The sequence below is a fragment of the Alosa alosa genome, chromosome 6 (genome assembly GCF_017589495.1).
Source record: "Alosa alosa isolate M-15738 ecotype Scorff River chromosome 6, AALO_Geno_1.1, whole genome shotgun sequence".
Taxonomy (NCBI): Eukaryota; Metazoa; Chordata; class Actinopteri; order Clupeiformes; family Clupeidae; genus Alosa; species Alosa alosa.
The window spans coordinates 11,590,297-11,616,584 of NC_063194.1; the positions used below are offsets into that span (position 1 = coordinate 11,590,297).

General features: G+C 41.7%; 1 protein-coding gene across 9 annotated transcripts in view; it reads left to right on the forward strand.

The window, feature by feature from the left end:
- Positions 1–26,288, forward strand: part of LOC125296309 (meprin A subunit beta-like) — a 53,110-nt gene that overhangs the window by 15,943 nt on the left and 10,879 nt on the right. For 2 of the 9 annotated variants that reach the window (XM_048246163.1, XM_048246155.1), the window contains exons 2-11: positions 545–624; positions 725–740; positions 2,838–2,888; positions 2,967–3,004; positions 3,109–3,235; positions 3,996–4,113; positions 4,204–4,382; positions 5,295–5,519; positions 7,889–8,038; positions 8,152–8,367. In XM_048246163.1, coding sequence (XP_048102120.1) covers positions 550–624; positions 725–740; positions 2,838–2,888; positions 2,967–3,004; positions 3,109–3,235; positions 3,996–4,113; positions 4,204–4,382; positions 5,295–5,519; positions 7,889–8,038; positions 8,152–8,367 — 1,195 coding nt within the window. In that variant the 5' untranslated portion in view covers positions 545–549. The remainder of the gene's footprint in view (positions 1–544; positions 625–724; positions 741–2,837; positions 2,889–2,966; positions 3,005–3,108; positions 3,236–3,995; positions 4,114–4,203; positions 4,383–5,294; positions 5,520–7,888; positions 8,039–8,151; positions 8,368–26,288) is intronic. The other 7 variants (XM_048246156.1, XM_048246159.1, XM_048246157.1 and 4 more) reach the window with 6 other exon arrangements.

Here is a 26,288-nt window from a genome sequence, read left to right on the forward strand (position 1 = left end):
CTTTAGTCAATATCTATCTGTCGTTTCGACTAGTCAAAATTATGTTAATATCTTGAATGACAATTACACTTATTCAAAATGTAATTACGACTAGTCAGAAAGACGTTGCTGATATCTACAATGTTAATTTCGGATAGTCAAATTTAGCTTTTAAATGTTAAAAGGGCTTGCCATAGGAGTAGCTTTACTGCAAACTGTTTCACTTTTCTTCAAGAACGTTTATGACGCCAAAATGCACCAACACTGTTACATGCATGGATGATACTTTTTGGGTCCAATGTCCCGGATTTTCACAAATCAAAATGTGGCAACCCTAGATGAAGTAGATAGTAGTAGGCCTTGATGTTGTAGCTTGCCAGGCTTTTCTGCATTGGCAGCAGCAGGGAAGATTGGAATCTCATTAGTAGGCCATAGTCATTATTAATTGTTGAACAGAGTGTAGGCTTACGGCTGTTATCATCACACAAGATTACTCTTTCACTCTATCACTCTTTAATGATTAATTGAATAAAGTGTATGAACAAAACCATCTGAATGTTTCTAGGGAAAATGCGTGCCATAGGCTTATATTTCATGGCAGTTGTGTTCAGCTTGATGGCAAGTATAGAGCGGACTTTGACACTGGTAAGACACTGTAACAGTTAACAGCTAGCCTAGTCGATCCTTGAAATACTAACGTTACTGTAACACTCTGATGTGTAATGTTATCTTATTTTTTTCACAGCCAGTGCTTGTAGGAGGTGAGTTTCACAAGCCCTATAATGTTAAATCGCTAGGCTTCCCATTGAACAAAATAGCCTAATCTACACTTACCTTTCTACAATTGCTCACGACATAGGTTTAGAAGGGGACACTGGTAACTAGTCACCATCAATATTTTGAGATTACAAATGGTCCCCTACCAATATTTTAGCGATCATGTCGTCCTTTTGGCCAGGACGACAGTAAAAGAAACACTGTCATTTGATTGGCTAAAATCGAAGGGGGGGGGTGGGGTTATATGTCAAATAACTAAGTCAAATGAACACATGACACCAAGGTCATTCATTTGACTTAATGGTTAAGTACCTTAGTGCTTCACAGTGATCTTACATGATACTGTTGGATAAATTCATTGGCAAAATATGTCAGTTAAACATAATAACACTGTCTTTAAAAGAAAAACATGGTTTAATTTCATGTTTTGTGGTTTAGTAAATGTGACATAGCCTGGTTAGCACACAGACCTTCTCAATAGTAAGGGACGTCACAGTGAAATTAAACTGAAATTGGTGCATTAAACTCTTACCAAATAGTTTGAGAAGTACAGCAATCTTGTAAATGAAGGTTTTAAATGTAGACCGGCAGAGCAAATCACAAATTTGCTAAAGGTTCTTCTGGGTATTCCCAGGCTATATGTGATAAACCCTCTTTTCCTTTTTTCACAGTATAGTCAAGTCAAGTCACTTTTATTTACCGGTACATAGTGCATTCGCCCCAAATGCTCACCTTACGTGATTCAATTAGAAAAATGGATTGCTCGATTAGAATGACTTATCACAATAAGGTTGTGTTTCCATCAAAACTAGACTGTATTGTAATTGTAATGTAATATAGTTTGATAAATGGGATAGCCCTGACTTTTAGTTTTTTACAGTGGAAGTAAAATAATACATGATAACCTTTCCAAAATGCTGTTTCATTCTCTCAAAACCTGATACAGTACATAGCCAGTGAATAGGGCAACATGTATAACTATTAGATTTCACCATGAAACTTACCTGCTTGTTTACAGACATTAGGAGAAATATTTTTGTATTACAGCTTTGTATTGTTTTGAAAATGCAAATGAGACATTAGCCTATCTATATGCATTCATTTGAATATATCCGAATGCAATTTGCAGTTCCTGCAAAGGTTTTTACAGAAGTAACATTGGAGATCTCTTTTTATCACTACTTAGGCTACATCAGAAAGTATACAGAAAAATGCCTTTGTCCTTAGTCTTTAAGGGATAGAATGTTAAATCCTAAAAATATAAATTAGGCTATGAAACAAATGAAACAAACTAACTTTTGGAAAGGTAATGTGAAGCCAAAAGAGAAAGTGAGAAGGTGAGTTAAGAAGCTGCCCTACATGCCACATTTAGGTTTAAGGCTATCAAATGTCATTAAAAAAAAAGCAAGGAAGGAAGGAAAAACAGTTCATCATGAAGAGAGTTTGGAGAGGTGAGGCAGAGGTGAGGCAGAGGGGCCCTTAAAAAAAAGGCAGTGGAAAAGGAGAGAGTGTAGAGTGAGCCAAGTCCTGATTAAAGCTCTACAAATATATTATTAGAAGTTAAATGGTAGCAGAGCCAGAGGGAGATCTGCTCCTGGGACACTCAGAATTTGACTGTTGAGCACCAGCCACCTCTAGTTATGAAAAGCACTGTTTGTTTTTTCTGACGGTAAATAATATGCCTGGCCACTTGGCCAGCCATTAAGCCTAAAAGTTTGGGTTACACTTTACTTGACAGTGTCGACATAAGAGTGACATCACTCTTCATGAACGTGTCATACACAAGTCATAAACGTTTATGAGATAACGCTTCTGTTATTAAGTGACATTCGTTTTTTGTCATAACAAGTTAGGGTTAGGTGTAGAGTTATGGTTAGGGTTGGGGTTAGGATTAGGGTTACATTTCATGTGCCATGACATTGTCATGTGTTCATAACAGTGTCATGTCACTCTTATGTCGATACTGTCAAGTAAAGTGTTACCAAAGTTTGTTCCGAACCCTGGGCCTAGCCAATCTCTGGTCTGTCTTCTACACCATGGTCTTGCATATTCTGAAACTGTAAATTTGTTTTTGCTCTCAGGCATTTATAGCGTTATGAAGAACAACACGGGTTTGATTGACATTAACAAGGGTAAGAGTGCAATTACAACACCATACATTAATGTTCTCATTGGAATATCCTTGAGCTAACCATATGTTCCTCTAACAGGTTTGGATCTCTTTGAAGGTGATATAAAGTTGCCACCTGTAAGTTTGAGAATGGATTGTAGTGCAAGTAATCTCTTTATATACATACACAGCTCTTCAATAGTCTGAAAATTAACATTTGCATTTTCATATTTTGCCTGTAGAAATATGATAAGAGCGGCGTTATTGATCCGGGTTACCGATGGACTATTCCAGTACCCCTTGAGTTTGATTCCTCCCTTGGTACGCATCATCAGAACATGTCTGTCAACTGGATGTGCTATGCCAGGGGTGGGTAAACTACGGCCCGTGGGCCGGATCCGGTCCGCCAAGCACTTGAATCCGGCCCGACTAGCATTAATTAGGTTATTAGACTGCTCGCTATTTTTTTTCTGCGATAGAGATGACGTTGGTTAACTTTACGGCAAACTGCTTTTCACTCTTCTTAGAGAATGTTTACAATGTCAATGTCAAAACATCATGTTACATAGAGATGATACTCTTTGTCTCCTTTGCAGCAGATCTAGCTTGAACATTATGCTATTCCATTTAATTGGGATTTAATTGGCGCGCGCAAGAGGGAGAGTAAGCGGCAGGTTCCAGCTGGCTTGTCATTGTTGATAATTGATATCTCCTCCTCGTAAGAAACCTTTAAAAGGAAATCATGAAGGCAACAGTAGTTCCCACTACTGACCATTTATAAACTGTGAGGGGGCACAGCCATAGGCACAGCAGGCTATATTTGAGTGGAGCTGGCAAAAGATAATTGAGAACTAAATGTGAATTGTTCTTAAAGTGACAGTGCACCATTTATACATTTCTTAAACAGCATCAAATTAGCAGTATTTTTAAAGCAATTAATATTTTAAAACAAAAATATTTTGTCATTGTAATCATTTAAATGATATATAAATGCTATAAAACCAGCACCGGCCAATATTCAAAAACCAATGTGGCCCTTGAGCCAAAAAGTTTGCCCACCCCTTTGCTATACTGTATGTGTTTGTGGATTATAATATTCCCACCACAAGTTTCTACCTCACGTTTACAGATTTAAATGCCAGAGGGGTGATAACAAAGGCTCTGGAGCAGTTCCGTCTGAAGACTTGTATCGACTTCAAAATCAGAGATACAGAAATGCATTATGTAAAAATTGTAAAAGACAATGGGTAATGATGTCCTTCTGAATATATAAAAAGATATCAGCATATTTACATAAAGATGATATACTGATCTCATTGGTCTATTTCCATATTTAGATGTTATGGCTATGTTGGAAATTATTACATGGCAGGACAACCTTTATCGATTGGCGATGGCTGTGATAGTATTGCTATCGTAGAACATGAAATGCTTCACACTCTGGGCTTCTGGCATGAGCAATCCAGACCTGACAGGGACGACCATATTAGTATTTTATGGAATAACATTGAAGAAGGTACATAATAAATTGATGTGATTTCAGTAGTAATATTAATGGATGATATATTGACCCTCTGAGGTTTTACTCAGCCTGCACAGCATGGCTAAATTATTCATTTGATTGTGATTTCATCGGTTAAAAATATATTTTATTAGTTTCTTCACTCTTCATCACTAATTTCTTTGTCAATTGAAGAAAAGTGGGTGCGCTCAACTCCAAAACCATTAATATATAGATTTTTGGGAATTAAAATATCTCCACATCACATACCCTTCACCATACCTAGAGATATCATGATTTATTTCAGTTAGTCTAATAGCTGGTTTGATTTGCATTGACTGCCTACATGGCATGGGATTGTCTCATGAATTAAAAGGGCTCTTATTTGTATTTGTTACATAAGCTTCTGTTCTTGTAAAATAAGGAACCATCATCATGGCTATTCCATGATATGAACGCAATCACAATTTAAAAACACAATTTAATTTATCTTTAAAATGAGGGATTTGTGTGTGGGGTTGGGTTCGGATTAACACATATTTAGCGGGTTGGAATGGATCTCCATTGAGTCAGGTGGGTACGGGTCATAAAAAACCCTGCATCACTACTACTTCCTGTTGGAAATAGTTGACACACTGGTCATAGCCAGCGCCAGGTGAACAACGCTGAACACATTGTTTCATCATTGAGGGTTATCCATCCCACCACTTTAACTTTGGCGCCTATATTTCAGCCAATTAAAATGTTAGTGAGGTGTATCATTTGATTTTGTGAGATTAAATTTGCCTGCTGAGCTCAAATATTATCAACCCCAAATTGTGGACATTTATTCAGGTATTACCCATGAGCTTTCATTTTAAGAGTGTCTATGTTTTACTGAGCTGGAATAACATTAATTTCCTTATCTTTATTTTCATGATACTGCAGGGAAAGAAAATAATTTCGAAATAAAGGAGTATGCAGAGGCAACAACACAGGGCACTGCCTATGATTACGAATCATTAATGCATTATGACAAAGATGCCTTCAGCAATGGATGGGGGGATACCATATACACAAAGAAACAAGAATTTCAAAACATTATTGGTCAGCGCCAAGATTTCAGCCCAACTGATGTGTTGGAGTTGAACTTACTCTACGGTTGCAGTACATGTAAGTATGGTCTTTTATTGTAACCCAACAAATAAAAGGTTTGTGTCCCAAGGTGGGTGTGTCCTTTTGTCCCATAGGAGATGCATGTCCCTAGTTTCTTACAACTTACTTCTGGTTTAATGCCATTTATTGAATAACGTGAGTGGTATAGGTATAATTCTGTTGCCTGTATAGGCTATTAATAATTAAAACCGCTTCATGTGTTGACAACTGTTCATGAATGTCAAATCAACTGTGTACTACAAAGATTAAAGGATAATTCCGGTGTGATTTTGACCTAAAGTATGTTGAAACATAATACCATTTAAGAGGCTCAAAGTAGCTCCATACTTCATTGGTAGACTTCCGAAGGCCTTGACATTTAAAACGAGACATAGAGAACTTTGAAAAAGCACTGGTAGTTTATTTACAAGATGATTTATACAGACAGTACCTTAAGGAATTTTACCGTTCGACGCCATCTTGAATTTAGTCACGATAAGTCGAGCGACGGGTACGAACAAACAGGTATGATAAGGGATCAGATTCCAAAAATAATTCCATAAAAATGCATGGATTCCAGTTGCTGCTACGGGAAGCAACTGAATCCATGCATTTCCACTGAATTATTTTTGAAATCTGATCCCTTATCATACCTGTTCGTTCGTACTCGTCGCTCGACTTATCGTGACTAAATTCAAGATTCAAGACTTTGAGCCTTGTAAATGGTGTAAAACAGTGATTTATTTGCATGGCTAGGCCGATGCCCGAGGCACCACAACGAAACACTGTGTTGGTAGCATTGGCTAACTAGCGCCAGATTTCTGAGTGCAGGGGACAAGCCGAGGTGAGCTATGAGACATACGTTCACACTCGGTATCATGTTTCAACACACTTTAGGTCAATATCACACCGGAATTCTCCTTTAAATATTAAATGACAAATTGAAAGCCATTTCATTTCAGATAATTATATTTCACTAATTATATTATAGAATATCATTTTATTGGTTGATACCAATTTCTTTTATGACCGCCTACACCTAGACAAAAACTTGGAGTTAATCCTTTTAATCTAAGAATGTAGGCTATGCCTATAATTTTGAATAGCCTATGCCAAAGTTGTTTTTTGAGTTTATACTATTTATTCATTCACTCGTTTTGTTCAAGAGTGAAGACAATCAAACTTGCAATTGATTTCAAACCATTTTTGTCGATGTTCAATTTGATGACTTTCGATGAAAATCCTGTAGATGGCACCAAATCAAACAGAAATCCTCTAGTATTCGCCTTACTTGCCATTGCACCTCAGTCCAGCAGGTGGTGGTGGTAATGCACTCCGTTTGCAAACTGCTAAAAAAAAAAAAAAAAAAAAAAAAAACCTCCCTGAAGAAGAACAGGCCAGTGAACCCTTCTGCTTTGGCAGTTTGCAAACACTTGTACTGTGTGTTTGTGCATGCTTTACCATCTGGCCATGTCATTTTAAGGTAAGTATAAATCAGAAGTTAACATTTGTAGTTTCTCAGTTGTTGCAAAAATCTGACAGTAATCATATACATTCAAACACAGCGGTCATGTATTTTAATTAAAGGTGTCTCTTTTTGATGTGTCATTACTTTGGATGAAAGCAAAAAAATAACAGTTTTTTGAACTTTACTGTGCATTGCTATTCTATAGAGCAGTGGTTCTCAACCTTTTTTCAGAGATGTACCCCCTGTGAAATATTTTTTTTCAGCCAAGTACCCCCTAACCAGCGCACAAGAATTACCACTACGCTTCAACCACGTCGACCATTGTTTGAGATTGACAGGTGATGGCGGGTGGCATGTGACAGGTTGGGTCGAACCATCCTGGGATGGGGGGGTACTCTGTTTTTTTTTTGTTTTTTGTTTTTTAAGTATATTTTTTGGGCTTTTTTTATGCCTTTATTTAGATAGGATAGTGGAGATTGACAGGAAGTGAGTGGGATAGAGAGCCGGGGTGGGATCCGGAAAGGACCACTGGGCGGGAATCGAACCTGGGTCGCTGGTGTACGGTGCGGGTGCCCCAGCCAGTCGCGCCACTGCTGGGGCCCTCTGGGTTTTTAGGATAATGAAATTGAATAGCCTACTGAAATATAAAATTAATTTTATGAACTTAGATTTTCCTGAAATATTTATTAAATAATTGTTTTTAAAGTATTTTTGCATGGATTCTACTTTTTTAAATATATGTACATTTTAAAATCTCACGTACCCCCTAGAGTGCCTTCACGTACCCCCAGGGGTACGCGTACCCCCATTTGAGAACCACTGCTATAGAGTGTATGGAAGTCTGAGGTATACGTGAATAACAGTATGTGGTCATTTGAAAAAAAAAAAAAAAGGTGAACTTACATATTGCTTTGTACAGCCTCCACTGTAACATTCTTGGATGGGTGCAACTTTGAGGAAGACATGTGTGACATGAGGGCTTGCTCCACTGCAGAGAGCAGGTGGAAAGCAGTATCTAGCATTGTGGGAGGTCCAACTGAAGACCACAGCATCCCTCAAGACCAAGGAGGTAAAAAAAAAAAGCTTGACAAAATAGATGGCTAAATTATTGATTGCACTGATGATTGAATGATAATTGAAAAATTCATATTACTGTATGTTAGAGGGCATTTTCATCTGCAGGTAAAGGACATTTTATGCATTTTAGCACAGTCAGTGGAATGACTGGAGACAGAGGATTATTAAAAACCAAAATAATGACTCCCCAAAGAGATTTCCAGTGCCTAGAGTTCTTCTACTATAGTAAGGGCAATGACAAAGATCAACTCAACATCTGGATCAGAGAGTTTCAGAGTGTGGATGACGTTGGAGCTACTAGACTTATTGGACAGATCACAGGTAGATGAACTGGTAGTAAAAGTTTCTTTGACATAATGCACACCACTTTTAATGACGCCCCTGGTAAAGTTGAATAAAAAGGGGTGTAAAGAAATAATTTGGTGGTAATCTTAGGGTCCTATCTTGCACCCTGGCGCATGGTGCAAAACTTGTTTTCCACCCGGCGCAAAGTTTATTTTCTTATTTTGCATGTTTATTTTTTAAATTGTCTAAAAATCGCTATTGAACACCACCTAAAAATGCATTACGTCACTGACCAAGAGAAACCTGGTCAGAAGTCTATGGTGAGTTGTTTATTCACCTTATTCCACGCGCGCAAACATGAGGAGCGCTACCTTTGCCCATATTGTCTCCGAACTTCCGATTGAGCAGTACATCCATTGCGATACATTGAGATATCAGAGCTCTATCGAGATGACTGGCATCATATGTTATGGGCCATCCTAAAGTTAGGAACGTTTATTTAGAATTTTGGTGACTTAAAGGAGAATTCCGGTGTGATATTGACCTAAAGTGTGTTGAAACATGATACAGAGTGTGAACGTATGTCTCATAGCTCACCTCGGCTTGTCCCCTGCACTCAGAAATCTGGCGCTAGTTAGCCAATGCTACCAACAGTGTTTCGTTGCGGTGCCTCGGAACTTTGAAAAAGCACTGGTAGTTAATCTCGAAATTGACCAGTGCATGAAAAAACAATGTTTTCACCTGCTGTTACAACCGAGGGTTCACCCTGCGACCCACAAACGCGAATTCCGCGAATGCCAAAGTCAAACGCGAAAACCAAAAGCCAGCCTACCTAATTTACCAAGATAGCTCGTTAGTCTAGGGGGGTTTAACAATAGCTGGCTAAATTGAGCCCTATGGGGGCTCAATTTAGTTGGGAGTCTATATCAGTGGTGTGGGTGAAGATGTTGATATGTAAAGACTAAAGACTGCAAGAGGAACCAGCTTACCGACTTCCCAGGCGAGCGTGCGTACCGGGCCAGCACAGGTCTTGCTCTTTCCCGAGAACGGCCAGCTCTCTTGCGGTTGTTTGGTTTTTGGGAGTTCAAGTTTTGATTGGTAAAGTCCGGGTGCCAGACGAAAACGTTGTATAAGAATAAACAAAAACCACAATAGTCCGAAGGGACGTCGGAGGAACAGGTAATCCTAGTCAGCGTTGGCGAGTAGCGTGCACACTTTCAAACTCCTGCGCGAGACTGGCGTTTTCGCGCTCCCCCAGGTATCCACCTGTAATCAATTTTTAAAACATCGCGCCTGCCACGCCCAGCAGTCAGCTGGTCCTCAGGCAGCCATTAATCAGTGTGTTATCCCTCAACCTGACCGTAACACCTGCTGTGTCTTGCCTTAAGACATTTCTGTTATACACCTTTCCTATCTGAAGTTAGGAAAACACTGACTTTGGAGCAAAGATTCTAGAGCGCTACACGCAAGATGGATTAGCCTACTGGCTGGAAAATACTTTGGATATGTTGAAGTACGTTCTATGACTCTGGGCGCCATTTTAATAAGCTCAGGTGTCGTCACAGACGCTGGCTACCGTGGGAATCCTATGGCGCTGATCCTAAAATGTTATCAATATTTGTTCTTTAAAGCTGTATGTTGAAATTACGAGAAACCCAATAGACCACACCATGTCTAGACCAGTTAAATATATTGTATAAAGACAATGTTGAATTATTCCCGAGGGTAAATTAGGCTAGGGCACTGACATCTGTCCATCATCCACCAAAACTAAGTTCAATAGGCCTATGTTTGGGATATAGCGTCGTTAATGTAATTTCGTTACTTTGTTGGGAAACGAAGTAGTCTAAAGGTAGCCTACATTTAAATTTCATTAATTCGTTACAGTTACTAAATAACTGTAATGTCCATCCCTGCATTAGGCCTAGGCCTATTCATATAGCCTATTTTTGTCTCCATGATTGCTTATTTAAAATATGGATTAGCCTTGACAGGCTACATTATTTCATAGAGATGTGCGTAGTGTAGCTACAGCACGCATTCTCTCCCTGCGCCTCTCTCCCTCAAACGGGTTCAGCCTGCATCTCCCCTAAGCAAATCAAACGGTGGCTTGTGCAATAACTGTTCATGCAGACTTCAACTGGCGTGGTAGCCTACACAACTTTGCAAAGTCAACTTGAATGTATCAATTTTGAACAAAGTTCTACAAGTTTACATTACATTACATTTGGCTGACGCTTTTTTAGCCAAAGCGACTAACAACATGGTAAACAGTTTAAGTTTTAGAGCAATTCTCAACAATTTTAGGACAATTTAAAAACATTAGAGTACAGTAAGAATAAGTGCATCAGTGAGTGTTGTTTTTAACAGTTACTTGTCAGTTTAAGATGGCTGGTGAGTGCTAGGATCAGTAAGACTTGTTGTAAGTGTTGCTATGAGAGGAGATGTTCTCTAAAGAGCTGGGTCTTCAGGAGTTTTTTGAAAATGGAGAAGGATGTCCCTGCCCTTGTAGGAACTGGCAGTGTGTTCCACCAACGAGGAACAGCAGATGAGAAAAGTTTGGATTGGCTTGAGCGTACCGGTGGTAGAGCTAGACGTCGTTCGTCTGAGGAGCGCAGCGGTCTGGAGATAGCGTATGTCTGTATGAGGGCATTCAAGTAGGTGGGAGCAGAACCGGAGACTACTTTGTAGGCAAGCGTTAGAGCCTTGAATTTGATGCGGGCCGCCATAGGTAGCCAGTGTAGCTGGATGAGCAGCGGGGTAACATGTGCCCTTTTGGGTTGGTTGTAGACCAGGCGCGCCGCCGCGTTCTGGATCATCTGAAGTGGTTTCACTGCGCAGGCTGGGAGACCTGTCAGGAGGGCATTGCAGTAGTCGAGTCGTGAGATGACTATTGCCTGAACCAGAAGTTGGGTAGCATCTTGAGTCAAGTAAGTCCTAATTTTCCTTATGTTGTAGAGTGCGAAACGGCATGACCGGGCGACTGAGGCAACATGATCTGAGAAGTTTAGTTGGTTGTCGAGAACAACTCCTAGATTTCTTGCAGTCCTGGTAGGTGAAACAGACAGGGAGTCAAATTTGATGTTGATGTCGTGGTGTATGGTAGGTTTAGCTGGGAGGACCAGCAGTTCAGTCTTTGAGAGGTTCAGCTGGAGGTGGTGTGCCTTCATCCATGTAGCTATGTCTGAGAGGCAATCCGAGATCCGTGCTGAAACCAAGGGGTCATCAGGTGGAAAGGACAGATAGAGCTGTGTGTCGCCTGCATAGCAGTGGTATGAGAAGCCATGCTAACGGGTAATCTGTCCCAAGGAGGTGGTGTAGATAGCAAAGAGAAGGGGCCCAGCACTGAGCCCTGGGGACCCCTGTGGTGAGATGGTGAGGTGCAGATAGCTGACCAAGCCATGATAATGCTAAACGAAAGGCCCTGTGAGGTAGGATTCAAACCAGGGAGAGAGCAGAACCGGAGATTCCCATGTTAGCGAGTATAGAGAGAAGGATGCGGTGATTAACCGTGTCAAAGGCAGCCGATAGGTCAAGCAGAATGAGTACTGATGACCCGAGCGGTCGGCCTGGCTTCTTTTAAGGCTTCTGTTACAGACAGCAGAGCCAAGCGGTAGAGTGGCTGCTTTTGAACCCAGACTGATTTGGATCCAGAAGGTTGTTCTGTGAAAGGAAGTCAGAGACCTGTTTGGAGACTGCTCGCTCAATGCCTTTGGATAGGAAAGGCAGGAGGAGACAGGGCGGTAGTTCTCGACTTGAGCAGGGTTGAGAGAAGCTTTCTTAAGTAACGGTGTGTTACCCGGCCATTTTGAACGCTGTTGGAAATGTGCCGGAGGTTATGAGGCATTGATCACATGTGTGATAGCTGGAGCGATGGTCGGGCTGATGGACTGAAGTAGGCTCGTAGGTATAGGGTCCAGTGAGCATGTGGTAGGACGGCTGCATGTCAGGAGTCTAGATACTTCACTCTCGGAGTAGTGTTAATTTTGTCACCTATTTTTAATTTAGTCTTAGTCTTAGTCTTGTGACGAAATGTCCTTTTTAGTCTTTGTCATATTTAGTCATTCAAATATCATTTTTGTTAGTCAAGTTTTAGTCGTCTAAAAGTCTCGTCATTTCAGTCTAGTTTTAGTCAAAAGAAAACTAAAGGTATCTTAGTCTTAGTCAGTTTTAGTCAACACATTTTAGTCTTTTTTTTTTATAACAAATTATTTCTGATTACCATTTGAGTCAAATAGTGTTTCACACATCTCAATTTTCCAACAATATTGTGTGTCCACAGGGCTACTCGTCTGTTATAATTACTCATTCTGATTTTTTGTCAGTCAGTATGTTTACATGCACAGGTAAGTCGAGCTACAGTTATAGCTTGGCTGGGATTTGACCATAGACAGTAAAAGATTTGACCGGACCACTGTCATATTCGTAGACCAGTGTTTCTTAAAGTGTAGGTCCGGGGATCACTGGTGGTCCGCAAGCTATCCCAAGTAGAACGCGAGCAGACGTGGTAAAATATAATATAGATGAGTTGTTTGCAATATTGAACCAACTTGTATGTAAAAACAGTTCTACAACACTGTCTATGTAAGATATGCCAGTTTTAATCATACAGTATGAATCCACACAATAAGCAAAGTGCAAAGACAATAAGCAAGGTGGTTCAGTGAGTAGGCCTATTGTGTAGACTAATTATAGGCTACTGTTGAAGTAGGTCTAATCTTTTTTTTTTTTTTAGCTAGGGTTAGTTAAGTGGTCCTGAAGCTGAAAAAAGTTTGAGAAACACTGTCATAGGCCAAAGTATTAATGTTTTACCGCTAGATGGCGATATCGCTTCAAAACACAACACATTCCCCAAACAGACTCTCCATCTTAGCCATAGCTAACTTGCTAGCGAACTTTCCATATTAGCTTACTTGCTAGCAAACTTTGCATCATCAGTCTAACTAGTTCAATAGTTGACATTACATGATGAACATTTTCGTATGGACATTCTGGGGGATGTTAATTTGTATGAGAGAAGCTTCAACTTCTGGGTATGTAGCATTGTGGCATAAAGCTTAGGTAGTTAGCTTGCTAACTCTGGCAGAAATCTCCAGTGTTCTTGTTCCATGTAGTTTCGTGTTGCAGCCACAGGGTTGCAGCAACAGCACGTAGACTAGCCTACAGGAAAGCTGTTGTTATGAACTCATTCGAATATTTTGAAAACATAACAGCTAGATATTCTGTCTTCTCATTTTGTAGACTTAAAATGAAGAGAGATTTTATCTTAGTTTTTATTTCATGCAAAAACATTTTAGTCTCTCGTCTTTTTTTTCGTCAACAATAATGCATCTTAAGATAGTCTTAGTCAGTGTTTCAGGACATTACTGCCGCCTCGTCATCGCCTCGCCTTTAGTCATGAAAAAAAAGGTTGTTGACGAACATATTTCCTCTCGTCTCGTCTGACGAAATTAACACTATCTCGGAGAGAGGCGTGAAGGCTGAAAAAGATGTTCCAGCAGTCCCTAGAGGTAGTAGGAGTGCGGTATCTGAGTCAGATTCGTTGAGTGGGCATGTAGAGAATTGACTGCTGATTGCCGCCACTTTGTTTGTAAAAAATGAGGCGAGGGTATCTGCAGTAAGGCTGGATGGAGGAGGAGGCAGCTGAGGGTTGAGTAGCGATTTGAAGGTTGAGAAAAGTTTTCGAGTGTCTGTAGCGCTGTTGATTTTGTCATTGTAGATAGCCGTCTTAGCAGCAGTGATGCTGGCTGAGAAAGAGGTCAGGAGTGTCTGGTAGTTTTTGAGGTCATCAGTTAGTTTGGATTTGTGCCATTTCCTCTCCGCGGCTCTGAGTTTGGTGCGCTGCGATCGGAGGGTATCATTTAGCCATGGATGAGAGTGTTTGGATCGATATTTAACACAACGTTGTCTGTCACGTTGTTAATCGCAAACGCAAATTTATTCAAACGGCTAAGGAATTAACTGTAGCTTAATTTGTGGAGATCGAAGAGAAAGCATCTGTTTGACATAGGCCTACGCCAGAAGCCACGGACGCACGGTCTACTTGTCAGTCTTGCCCGTCCGATTAGAGGGCTTTCCTTCGTTTTACGCCACCATCTTAAAAAAAGACGCCGCGATGCAAGTCAACACTCGCGCTGAAACCTCAAGAATCAGTCAAATCGCGAAAAGCCACAGCTCCGTTTAATTGTCAGGTGTGATGAAATGCGTTCATAATCCACTTCTTATGTCATAAACGTTGAATGCCTATGGAAAGGTTTTGTAGTAGGATTGTCCAATGGTCAGTGTTGCTTCAATTTGTGTTTTGATTTATGCGACGAACTGATGCTGGGTTCATCAGTTTTGTGCAAGTTTAAAACGTTTAGCCAACTGCCTAATTTGTCATTTTCGTTCTATAATTTCCATTTCTCATGTCATGAATGTAGAGAATGAGAGAATGAACGCACGCAAGAAACACTTTTTAATTAAAAGTAGGCCTAATATACAAAGACATCGTAAAACACTGAAAGTTAATATTTACACCACGGGTCTCACGTCACTCTCAAGATCAATCGCGTGCTGCCCTCTTTTGAGCTTGCGAGAGGCTTAAGATGCACAATTGCACAGCCTATAATAAAAAGTAAATAATGCTTAATTAAATAAAGGCATGTGCTTACGCAGCCTATAAGTAAAGAAAAGACCCCTGCCATAATTTGAGGATTTACAGTAGGCCTAGATAAGTAGGCCTAAATAATAGGACTACAGCTATTTTATAACTCAAACAAATTGTATTATTAACATATAATTGCACAAATTAAGTCCAACGGTTAGATTTATAAGACGTCACTCGTCAGGACCAATGAGGGAACTGGGAGTGGTCGAAGGAAATCGTGAAGCTGTCCGCGCGCGCGGATTGATTATAGAACCCCTGTTAACCTAATGATTCTGACCCCGCTAGATATGGAGAAGTTTCGGTCAAAGTAATATTACTATCCATAGTAGGCCGATGTAGGCCTACCCACGATACTGTTACAAGAATGCCTTCTAGCTATTTTAATTAGACTCAACTTCCCCAAGAATAGTGTGCGAGCCCCTCCTCGGCCGACTAAGGCGTTCTCCATACCGACGACCCGACCCGGTAGCTGACACCGTGACGCCAAAATGACGAGATCTTGCTGCGCCAGGATTTTAGCCAGGTGGGCGAGAGGTAGCGCACCACCATATATTTTTTGAAACGAGCGACAAAGTGGAAACAGGAAGATGGACTAGATCGAGGGCGTTTAGAGTTGCAGTGTTTTGTTACAGTCGCGAATTTGTAATAGTTTGCTGGATAAGTTAATAAAGTTACCAGCGAGAGTTGCAACACATGGAATTAAGAGGAAAGAATAGAAACGATTTATTTTCAAACAAAGGATATCTATTAAGGCCTGAACAAAATCTCTTTCCACTTCAGGAAATTACACAAACTCAGCCAGCTGCTAGCTAGCTAGCCAGCTAACTAAACTGTTTAAATTATTAAAATTTCCCGGGATGACTAAAGTATCTATCTATCTATCTATCTATCTATCTATCAATCTACCCAAAGCACACCTTGGAAACTAGATGATAATGATGGTGGTAGTTGTGAATAGTAGCAACCAAAGTCTGAAGTACCATCACAGAGGTTAGCTAATAGCAGAGCCCGTTTTACATTCTCTGCTACTAGTGTTTCTTAATGCAGCTTCTTCTGCTGTGTAACGTAGTTAGCTGCTAATCTTTTCACAACAGCGACACCTCTGTTCAGGAGAATATTGCAACTAGTGTCGTGACCACGACGCGCGAGTATAAATGGTTACGGCACTTCTGTGACGTCACATTGTCGCGCTACAGGTTGGGTGCGTCGAGTATGTGGAGCACTTAATTCGCGAGGCGCCATTTACTGAGTAATGATCCTAGTGTGAAAGTTGGTCAGAGGCTATAGTGCTGGCCTGGACCACTATACTCATCTGGACAGAACATCTTATCGAAGCTACAGAGGGTTCAGGGTGTGCTAAGGTTAGCGGTCTAATTCCAGATTACTAATAAAATCAGTGACCCACCACAGTACAATACGATGGCCAGTTCTCCTGGTAGCATGCCTACTTTCACTGATTTAGCCCCACGGCCCTAGGGACTAATCCTAGCCGTTCCCCTTGGCAAAACTTTGAGGGATATCTAAAGAAATTCTAGAAAACTATGCGGGTCAAAGCATAACAATTTATTTGTCAGGTACAAGCTATTCATCCAATACATTATAGAAGGTACATCTTAAATGAATAATGTGAAAGTTACGAAACAGGTTAAAGGAACATTTAGGAAACCATATGAAGCAATCAGAGAATGAACATACCAGCTCAGAGGATGATGACTACACACCTTAGTGGTGCGGGAGATTCTGACTACAGAATGGCTCCTAGAATCTTCTTCTTCTATAATGTTTAGTGGCAGTTTGCATACTTCGTGCACTACCGCCATCTTCCGGGGCTGAGGTGTGATCCAACGGGATGCTATTTATATCCAGTTTTTAAATTAAATGGGGAAAAAAAAACAAAAAAAAACCTAAATTCTATTTGCTAGTTGGGTCTCTTTTATGAAAGCTATAACAGCCTTAGCTGTGGACTGTGTGCTAGATATACTTAGAAGGTTTCCCATGGTTAGATCTTTTTTAACCACTCCCTTCATGTTTTCTCTTTCTCTGTTATAATATGTGCAGTCTATGAGTATGTGTTTAACACTTTCTATTGCCACAGTGTGCACATACCCCCATTTGATGTTTGCCTATAATATGTACCGTATTTTCCGGACTATAAGTAGCTCCTGAGTATAAGTCGCATCAGTCAAAAAATGCGTCATGAGCAGGAAAAAAACATATATAAGTCGCACTGGACTATAAGTCGCATTTATTTAGAAATCTATTTCACAAAATCTAAAACCAAAAACAGAGACTATGTAACTGGATTATTGAGGCCAAAAAGATTAATGAAGATGAAGGAGTGAAGGCAGCCAAGAGGAGGGCAGGAAGGTAATTGCAAAGCAAAAGATTCACTGAAAGAAAATGCCATGAGGTGCACTAAAATGTGGATAATACAATGCAATCAAGCATTTTGGGCGATGTGGAGTCACAAGCTGGCAGCAGATTAAATGCTCATGAGAGAGAAAAAGAGGCAGTTTTAGACGGGACCGAAACAATAGGCCTATAGGCCCGACGGTAATTGTAAAGCAATTTACAAAAGATTCACTGAACAAAAATGCTAATATGATACATGAAAATGTAGCTAAAAATGTGGAGAATACAATGCAATCAAGCATTTTGGGCGACGTGGAGTCACAAGCTGGCAGCAGATTAAATGCTCATGATAGAGAAAAAGATGGTTTTAAAAGAACGTGACCTAAGCTGAGGCAAGCCATGGCAATAGGCCAATAGGCCCGACGGTATTTGTAAAGCAATTTACAAAAGATTCACAGAACAAAAATGCTGATGTGGTACATGAAAATGTAGCTAAAAATGTGGAGAATGCAATGCAATCAAGCATTTTGGATGATGTAGAGATACAAGCTGGCAGCAGATTAAATGCTCGAGAGAGAAAAAGATGCAGGTTTAAATTGACGTGCAGACCGAAGTTGCAGCAAGCAGGTGATATTTAGAAATGTATTTCACAAAATCCAAGACTAAGAACAGACAGACTATGTAACTGTACACATTGAGGCCAAAAATATTGAGAATTCTACAGGGAATGTTAATGAAGAAGAAGGAGTGAATAGTGGCAAGAGGCAAGCCAAAGGCTGTTGACAAGGCCCGACGCTAATTGTAAAGCAATTTACCAAAAAAATCACTGAACTCAAATGATGATGTGGTACATGAAAATTTAGCTAAAAATGTGGAGAGTGCAATGCAATCAATCATTTTGGACGATATATTGGCACAGGCTGGCATGCAGAAGAACAATTGCTTGGCTGGCCACCTCCGAGAGAGCGAGAGAAAAAAAGATGCACATTTAAAAGGGTCTAAATTCCAGCTGAATTATGGTATTGCGTAATACATTATTACTTAGTATTGAGCATAATAATAAAAGTCCCGCAAATCTAGCCACCATAATGCGAGAGATTCCCACACATTTTACCCTGTACCCTGTCTGACATTAATATAATAATGGAGCGGCCTGAATGTAACAAGATTCTGTGATTTTCACAGCATCACTGCTGTTTTTGAGAAAAATGTGTACTGTATTTGTGAATACAGTATGTTGCTGTAGTTTCGCTATGAATTATGGTCAAAAATGGTCAAACTACAGTAATAAAAATTTGCTGCGAATCATAACACAGTAATAAATCTGACTCCTCCCTCACTTGTCAGCTTTTTGAAAATTTTGAAAAAAACATGGCGGAAAATCAGTTGGGGTTTTCTGTTTTCTTTTTGCACATAAATACAAAGTTAAGCTCCCAGATAGCAAGGTGACATTGATATTATGTTGATTTTCCATCCAAATCATCATTTTGAAAAGATATTGAAAAGTCATGGATTTATGGTTTACTGGGAAATTTTGACGTGGTGATTGAACGCGTGCACCGGCTGACGACGTTTGAACTGTCCGGCGGCGGGAGATCATTTTTGAGCAACAGTTCAGTCAGTCAGACCAACGGTGTTCAGCACTCTGTCAAGTTCGCAGCTCCACCTTAATGGTAAGCAAGCATTTATTTATGTAACGTTAATGTTTCATTGTGAAATTGTACTACATTAAATTCGGGCATGTGTACAGTCTATGTACGTTGTACTGTCTAACTTACAAACTCATCCATGCTTGTTGGATCAACTAAGTAACGTTAGGCTAGCTATCATAGTTGCTGTTGCTGTGAAGGTGGCATTAACGTTAATGTTTTATGTTACGTTAACGTTTTGGCAGTCTCATTTATATTAGGCCTACCTTAGTTCTCAGTAAGTTACAGTTTATTATATTCATACAATTTATATAAAACATTCGCTAGTAGTGCTAGGCCTAGTATGTTACTGTCACAATGTTAGGCTGAAGATGATGTGCTGCTGGTTAACGTTAACGTGGAGGTTTAGCTGCTACCAGCTAACTTATGTAACGTTAACTCATCGTAATCATGTACGGTTTTGTGAGTTTAATAGGCTAACTTTAGCAATATTGATATAAGTTAACTTTAAGTCACATCTGACTATCATTAACCGTTGTTCGGACGAACAGCGCGAATGGCTGTTGCTGCCATATGTGTTGCTGCAAGCAAACCTCATCAATGAGCTCACCCAGCTGGCTAACGTTAGCAGCTAAATATACCTTGCGAAACTGAGTTATGCTAACACCATCTTCAGCCTGGCATTTTGACAGTAAACTCAAAAAACATACAGTATATATAAATGATTATTCTAAAGTTTCACTTGTAAGTAGCCTTCAGTTTCAGTTGAAATTTGTTATCTAACACTGTTTATCTTTTTTTCTTCTATTTCTGCTAGGTGCTGCTTCACTCTGCTACTGGTGGTGGATCAGGCTGACTGCAACCGTTGGTCTAACGTTAGGATGCAGCACACGATAATTTCTAAACGGAAAAAAGTGAATAAATGTACTTGCTTTTCAAACTGATAACAAGTTGTCAATGGTTATTTATGCAAGTTTGTGTAGCCTAAACCATACCTAGGCCTAGTCAGATTTATCCTGGCTGTAGATAAAGCAGGATATGAATTTCCCAAAAGTACTGTATATAATATTACAGCACTGGTATTACTACTGTACTAAGTTACAGTATGATCCATAAGTACTGTGATTAAAAATACGGTAGACAATTCAATACTGTATACATTACAGCACTGGTAGTACTACTGTAGTTTGCATTTACAGTATCAGGCATAGGTACTGTGATTTCATATACAGTAGGTGTACTGTAGAGTGAAATACAGCAACTTGCTGGTTATTTGCTGCCAGCAAGTTGCTGTAAATTTTACGTTAAACTTTTTACAGTGGGGACTATTGACGGACCAACTCTGACTTCAATTGAACCCCATGCAGAGACACACACACACACACGCGCGCGCGCGCAGGACCACTTTAGGGGTGCCTCTCTTTCGTTGCTCTCTCTCTCTCAGCAGGATTTGTCACCGCTGAAGTCAAATTATAGGCTAGGTGCTTCAACATCAACCGCTATCGACAGGAAAGGAAAACAAACATTTAGCGATCAGGAACCGTCAGGAATTTTGCAAATACAGAAGCATGACCGCCTAGACTATAACGTAGAGAGAACATGGATGACTTCTCTATTTGACGTTCGATTGCGGACGTGAACAGACAGCTACAGACACGGAGCGCACATTAGGCCTACTTTCACTTTCAGCGTGATTCATTACGTGAAAGATAATTAGTAGCAAAACAGCGATCAAATATTACATGACAGTGCGTTTTGTTTTCAAATGTTTTCATGCATGTCTAGATAACAGGTGAGGGATGTTTAGGAGACCCGTAAATCCTCAAATTTAGGCTGCGCAAAGCACAGCACCTTTATTTGGCCATGGCTTGTATTTGAGTCAGCTATAATATAGTCCTTTATTTCTTGCATTTTATTGTGAGACATAGCCTAGGCTACTTTTCGTTTGGAGCGGCTTGGGTAGGCTATCAAAAGCAGATGTTTAATTTGAGATTTAATTTACGTTTGGACTGTTGATTATATTGCTAAATATCGGGACTGATGACCACTGAAATCTGTGAGGTATTTAATGGCTTACTATTAAGTTTCATAGTGTCGGGAATTTTGATTGCCATCCACTTATTGCGAGATAAGGTATCCCGCTTTCATTCATTCGTGTGCTGTGCTGCAAGGGAAACCTTATTCCGTATAGCCAAAGATGTCTAAGATAGCCTAAATGTAGTTATTTTTTAAATTATGCATGACTTACTTTTTTATAAAATTCATAGGCTGATGCCTGGCAGCAACAATTGTGTTTAAATGTAGGCTTCAGTCTCTAGCTCAGAAGGGTGCGGCATGCGACTAGCTTGAGAGCAATGAGAGCAACGTGTTGGAGACTCATGGTGTAAATGACTTTTCATTGGCAACAATACCAACCAACAATATAAAATATTAAGAGCTCTTTTATGAGTTAAATTGAAACAAAATTATACTGGCTTTTATTTGTCCAAATCTGAGGCCCGGCTATAAATAGAATCCCTGCCTACTACATGCAATGCTGTCAATTCCCATTTCCTTTGCCTGTCTGTTCCCATGCCACCCAAAACTGCATGATGGGCGCCCATACTCCCAACACTCTAACAGCACCTGCTTTGTGGGATGTGTTACTTCATGACCCTTTAGATTTGTCCAGTAAGACATTGATAACTTTAACCGCCTGAGGTCTAAAGGCATTTCCCCTACTTCCACTTGTAGAGATGGGATGTCCTAAACGCACCACAACATATTCGAAGTGCCTTGGCCTGTATCCTATCTAGTTCCTGCATTGAGGTTTTAGTTGTTGAGCTATATACTATGCTTCCGTTATCAAAAACCAAAAACAAAATCAGACAACAACTGCAGTGAGTTGGGAGAGAGAAAGCAAGAACACATAGGCTACTACTGGCCAAATCCTCTCCAATTGTTAGAATTGGACTCTGGGCGTTTGGGAACAGCTGAGGGAGGAGGCTACTTGAAACTGTGAGTTTCGGTCGGTGTGAGCGAGCGGACTTTCAGTTGACAGTAATTAACACCCTTTTGAACAATCTAAGCTGTGCGAACGTCAGAGGGCGGTCTACGCTGATGCATCATTAGTGAGACAGGAGGACAGCTGCATGCAATTCCTAGCAGAATATAAATAGTGGCCGCTGCTGAAGCGGCAGCCCTCGTTTCAGCCAGCCTCGTTTAAGACGGACACGGTCAAGACAAGCAAGTTTACCTGTGCAAGTTATGCATGATGGCGCAAGATGGCGGCGCGTACACACGCAGCGACCTCTCTCTGTCCCAACCGTACGGTGTTTTGTTCGTTTAAAAAGTGTTTGTCCGAAAGTTTTCACGTGTCCGTCTCGTCTTACTACGATGCATTACTACAAGTACAGCAGGCAGTTTTAATTGACATCTGCAAAAGCAAGTTTTGCAGCCGTTCTGGACTTTGCAACAGAGACGCTAAAGGAACTTCGGACTACTCCGCCTGCAACAACACGGACTCGCCCTGCTACTCCTCCCGAAAGAAAGCGCCCGAAGCGGTGTGCGAGGAAGCAGAAGAGGGCAAGCTGCGGGCGTCCGGCCAGGCTAGCGGCCAGCCCAACTCGCCCAGCCATACCATCCATTCTCCTGGCAAATGTACGATCACTGGACAACAAAATGGATCACATAATCGACTGCTGAGATCAACGAACGGACAGTAAGTAACTGCTGTGTGCTCGCCTTCACTGAGACTTTGTTAAATGACAACATTCGGACTCTGCTGTACAACTGGAGCAGCTAGCATGCTATCGAGCAGACAGGGCCATTGTAAAGGGAGGTAAATCGAGGAGGAGGAATCTGTGTTTACATCCGTGGCGAATGGTGCCGGGACACTGTAGTAGTATGCAAACACTGCTCACCACTGGCAGAGTTTATGATCATAAAGTGCCGTCCTTTTTACCTGCCAAGGGAAATTACTGCGATTCTGCTAGTCGCAGTATACATCCCACCAACAACAACAGCGATAAGAACGGCTCTTAGTGAACTGTACCAGGCTGTCAGTGAACAACAGGCGGCACACCCAGACGGTTTCACCATCTTCACTGGAGATTTTAACCATGCTGATCTCAAAACTGTACTTCCAAAGCTACACCAGCATGTTGATTTTTCCAACAAGAGGAGATAACATCCTGGACCTGGTCTACACTACACACAAAAGGAGCATACAAAGCCACCCCCTCCCCACATTGGACTTTCAGACCATATCACTGTTATGCTAATGCCCCGATACAGACAAAGGGTAAAGTTTTAACAAACCGGTTCGTAAGCAGGTAAAAGTGTGGCCTGAGGGAGCCTCCGATGCTCTTCAAGACTGCTTTGACACAACAGACTGGGAAATGTTTAAGCAGGCAGCCACTTACAACAACCGACAGACATAGAGGAGTATACAGACACTGTAACCTCTTACATCACCAAGTGCATCGATGATGTGACCCACACAAAAGACATCATCACTCCGGGCTAACTGGAAGCCATGGCTGACAGGGGATGTCCTCAGGCTGCTGAGGGCCAGAGACAAAGCCTACAGAGCTGGGGATGAAGCTGGCATGAAAAACAGCGAGAGCCAACCTGTCCCGTGGCATCAAGGAAGCAAAAAGGAATACACTCACAAGATAACCACCCACTTCAAAGACAGCAGGAGCGACAAAGCCTATGGCAGGGCATTCAGGCCCTCACGGACTACAAGCCCCGCCACAGAGCTGTGAGAGCAACATCCTCTGCTCAACAACCTGAACCGCTTCTTTGCTCGCTTTGAAGCACAAAACAGCACCTGCCCACAGAAGACCCATCCCCCTCTACATGAGCAGCCCCTGTGCCTCTCTGCCGACAGCGTGAAGAGGACACTTGCTGCTATCAACACCCGTAAGGCAACAGGTCCAGACAACATCCCAGGGTCGGCGCTGAAGGACTGCGCAGAGGGAGCTTAAGGATGTCTTCACAGACATCTTTAACACTTCCCTGAAGCAAGCCATCGTCCCATCATGTTTCAAAGCTGCCACCATCATACCTGTGCCGAAGAAAACTGCTCCATCCTGCTTCAATGACTACCGCCCTGTGGCACTGACACCCATCATCATGAAGTGCTTTGAGCGGCTTGTCATGTCACATATCAAAGCCATTCTCCCCCCCCACCCTGGACCCCTTCCAGTTTGCATACCGGAGCCAAAGCGGTCTACAGAGGATGCAATGTTTGCCCTCCACCCAGCCCTCACCCACCTGGAAAAAAAAGAGACTCATATGTGAGATTGCTGTTTATAGACTTCAGTTCTGCATTCAACACCATAATACCACAACAACTCATCTGCAAACTTGACAAACTGGGACTCAGTACCTACCTCTGCAACTGGCTACTGGACTTCCTCTGTCAGAGGCCCCAAGTAGTGCGATGTTGGCAACAATACCTCAAGCAGCATCACACTGAGCACAGGGGCCCCCAAGGCTGCGTGCTCAGTCCGCTGCTCTTCACCCTGCTGACGATGACTGCACTGCAACCTACAGCAACAATCACATAGTGAAATTTGCTGGACGACACAACTCTGGTGGGTCTCATCACCAAGGGCGGCGAGACTCAATACAGGTTGGAGGTCGACCATCTGACCACGTGGTGCAGGGACAACAACCTCCTGCTGAACGTCAGCAAGACCAAAGAGATTGTTGTTGACTTCGGAGAGGTCACACCCAACACCTGCCACTGACCATCGACGGTGCTGTGGTGGAGAGAGCGAGCAGCACCAAATTCCTGGGGTGCACATCAGTGAAGACCTCTCCTGGACCACCAACACTGCATCACTGGCTAAGAGAGCTCAGCGCCGCCTGTACTTCCTCGGAAACTCAGGCAGCAAGTGCTCCACCAGCCATCATGACCACATTCTGCGAGGCACCATTGAGAAAGCATCCTCTCCAGCTGTATCGCTGTGTGGGGCGGAAGCTGCACTGAATACAACAGGAAAGCCCTGCGGCGCATAGTGAACACAGCTGGAAGGATCATTGGTGCTTCACTCCCCCCCTCCTGAAGGACATTTACCACCCACCTCACCCGCAAGCAATTAAAATTGTGTGAGTGATGCAAGTCACCCCCGCCACAATCTGTTTGATCTACTGCCCTCTGGGAAGAGGTACAGAAGCCCTGCCTCCAAGACTACCAGACTCACCAACAGCTTCATACACCAAGCTGTAAGGATGCTGAACTCTCTCCCTCCTCTCCCCCTCCACCCTCAGCTACATAACATCCTGGACATTGAACCCACAATGCCGCCTGCACTACTCCACTTGCACACTTGAACACTTGCACACTTGTACACTTTACAACTTGGTGTTGTTGTCCTGAAAACACAACACTTCTGCTGCTCTTACATAACTTGCACCACTATGCCACTTTCTTTATTACTTCGGTCAAACAGAACTACCCAAGCCTTTTATTGGCCTGACTTTGCACTAGTATTTTATTGACTGTCTATGCACAATTTCAACCAAATTTTGCTGCTCTTATTTTTCATTATTATATGTGCCCTCTTATTTACTTATTTACTTACTTTTGTTTTACTTGAATGTTAAGTTTGTCTGTGGACTTAAATTGGTAAAATATGTCTTGTCTTCACCGTGGGATAGTGAGAAACGTAATTTCGATCTCTTTGTATGTCTGGAACATGTGAAGAAATTGACAATAAAGCTGACTTTGACTTTGACTTTGACTTTGAAGTTCACCGAGCACAGGCACTGACAACAGGCAAAATGTGCCGTTCCACCATATCTGTTATCACCGGCCATTGCAGAAAACGGCATCATGTCAAAAGGGGCAGAAATCCCCTTAACCTCCAGGAACTTAAACGGTCCTCACCGACAGAAACCTCCTTCTCCATGGGCTTGTGGAACTTTCAATCCGCAGTCAACAAAACCGACTTCATAGCTGGCTATGCCAACCACCTTTCATTGGAACTCCTTGCTCTCACTGAGACTTGGATCAAACCAGAGAACACTGCCACCCCGGCTGCACTCTCCACTAACCTTACACTATCCCACCCACCGCCTATCTGGACGAGGAGGCGGGACGGGCCCGTTGATCTCCAACAAATGGAAATTCACCCCGCTACTGCCTTCAAACAAAAATGTCTCATTCGAATTCCATGCCATCATAGTGATAAGCCCCAGCAAAACTCTCTACGTGCTGGTCATCTACCGCCCTCCAGGCCAACTAGGGCTGACTTTATTGACGAACTTGACACTCTGCTATCCTCCATCCCTGAGCATGACTGTCCGCTTCTTGT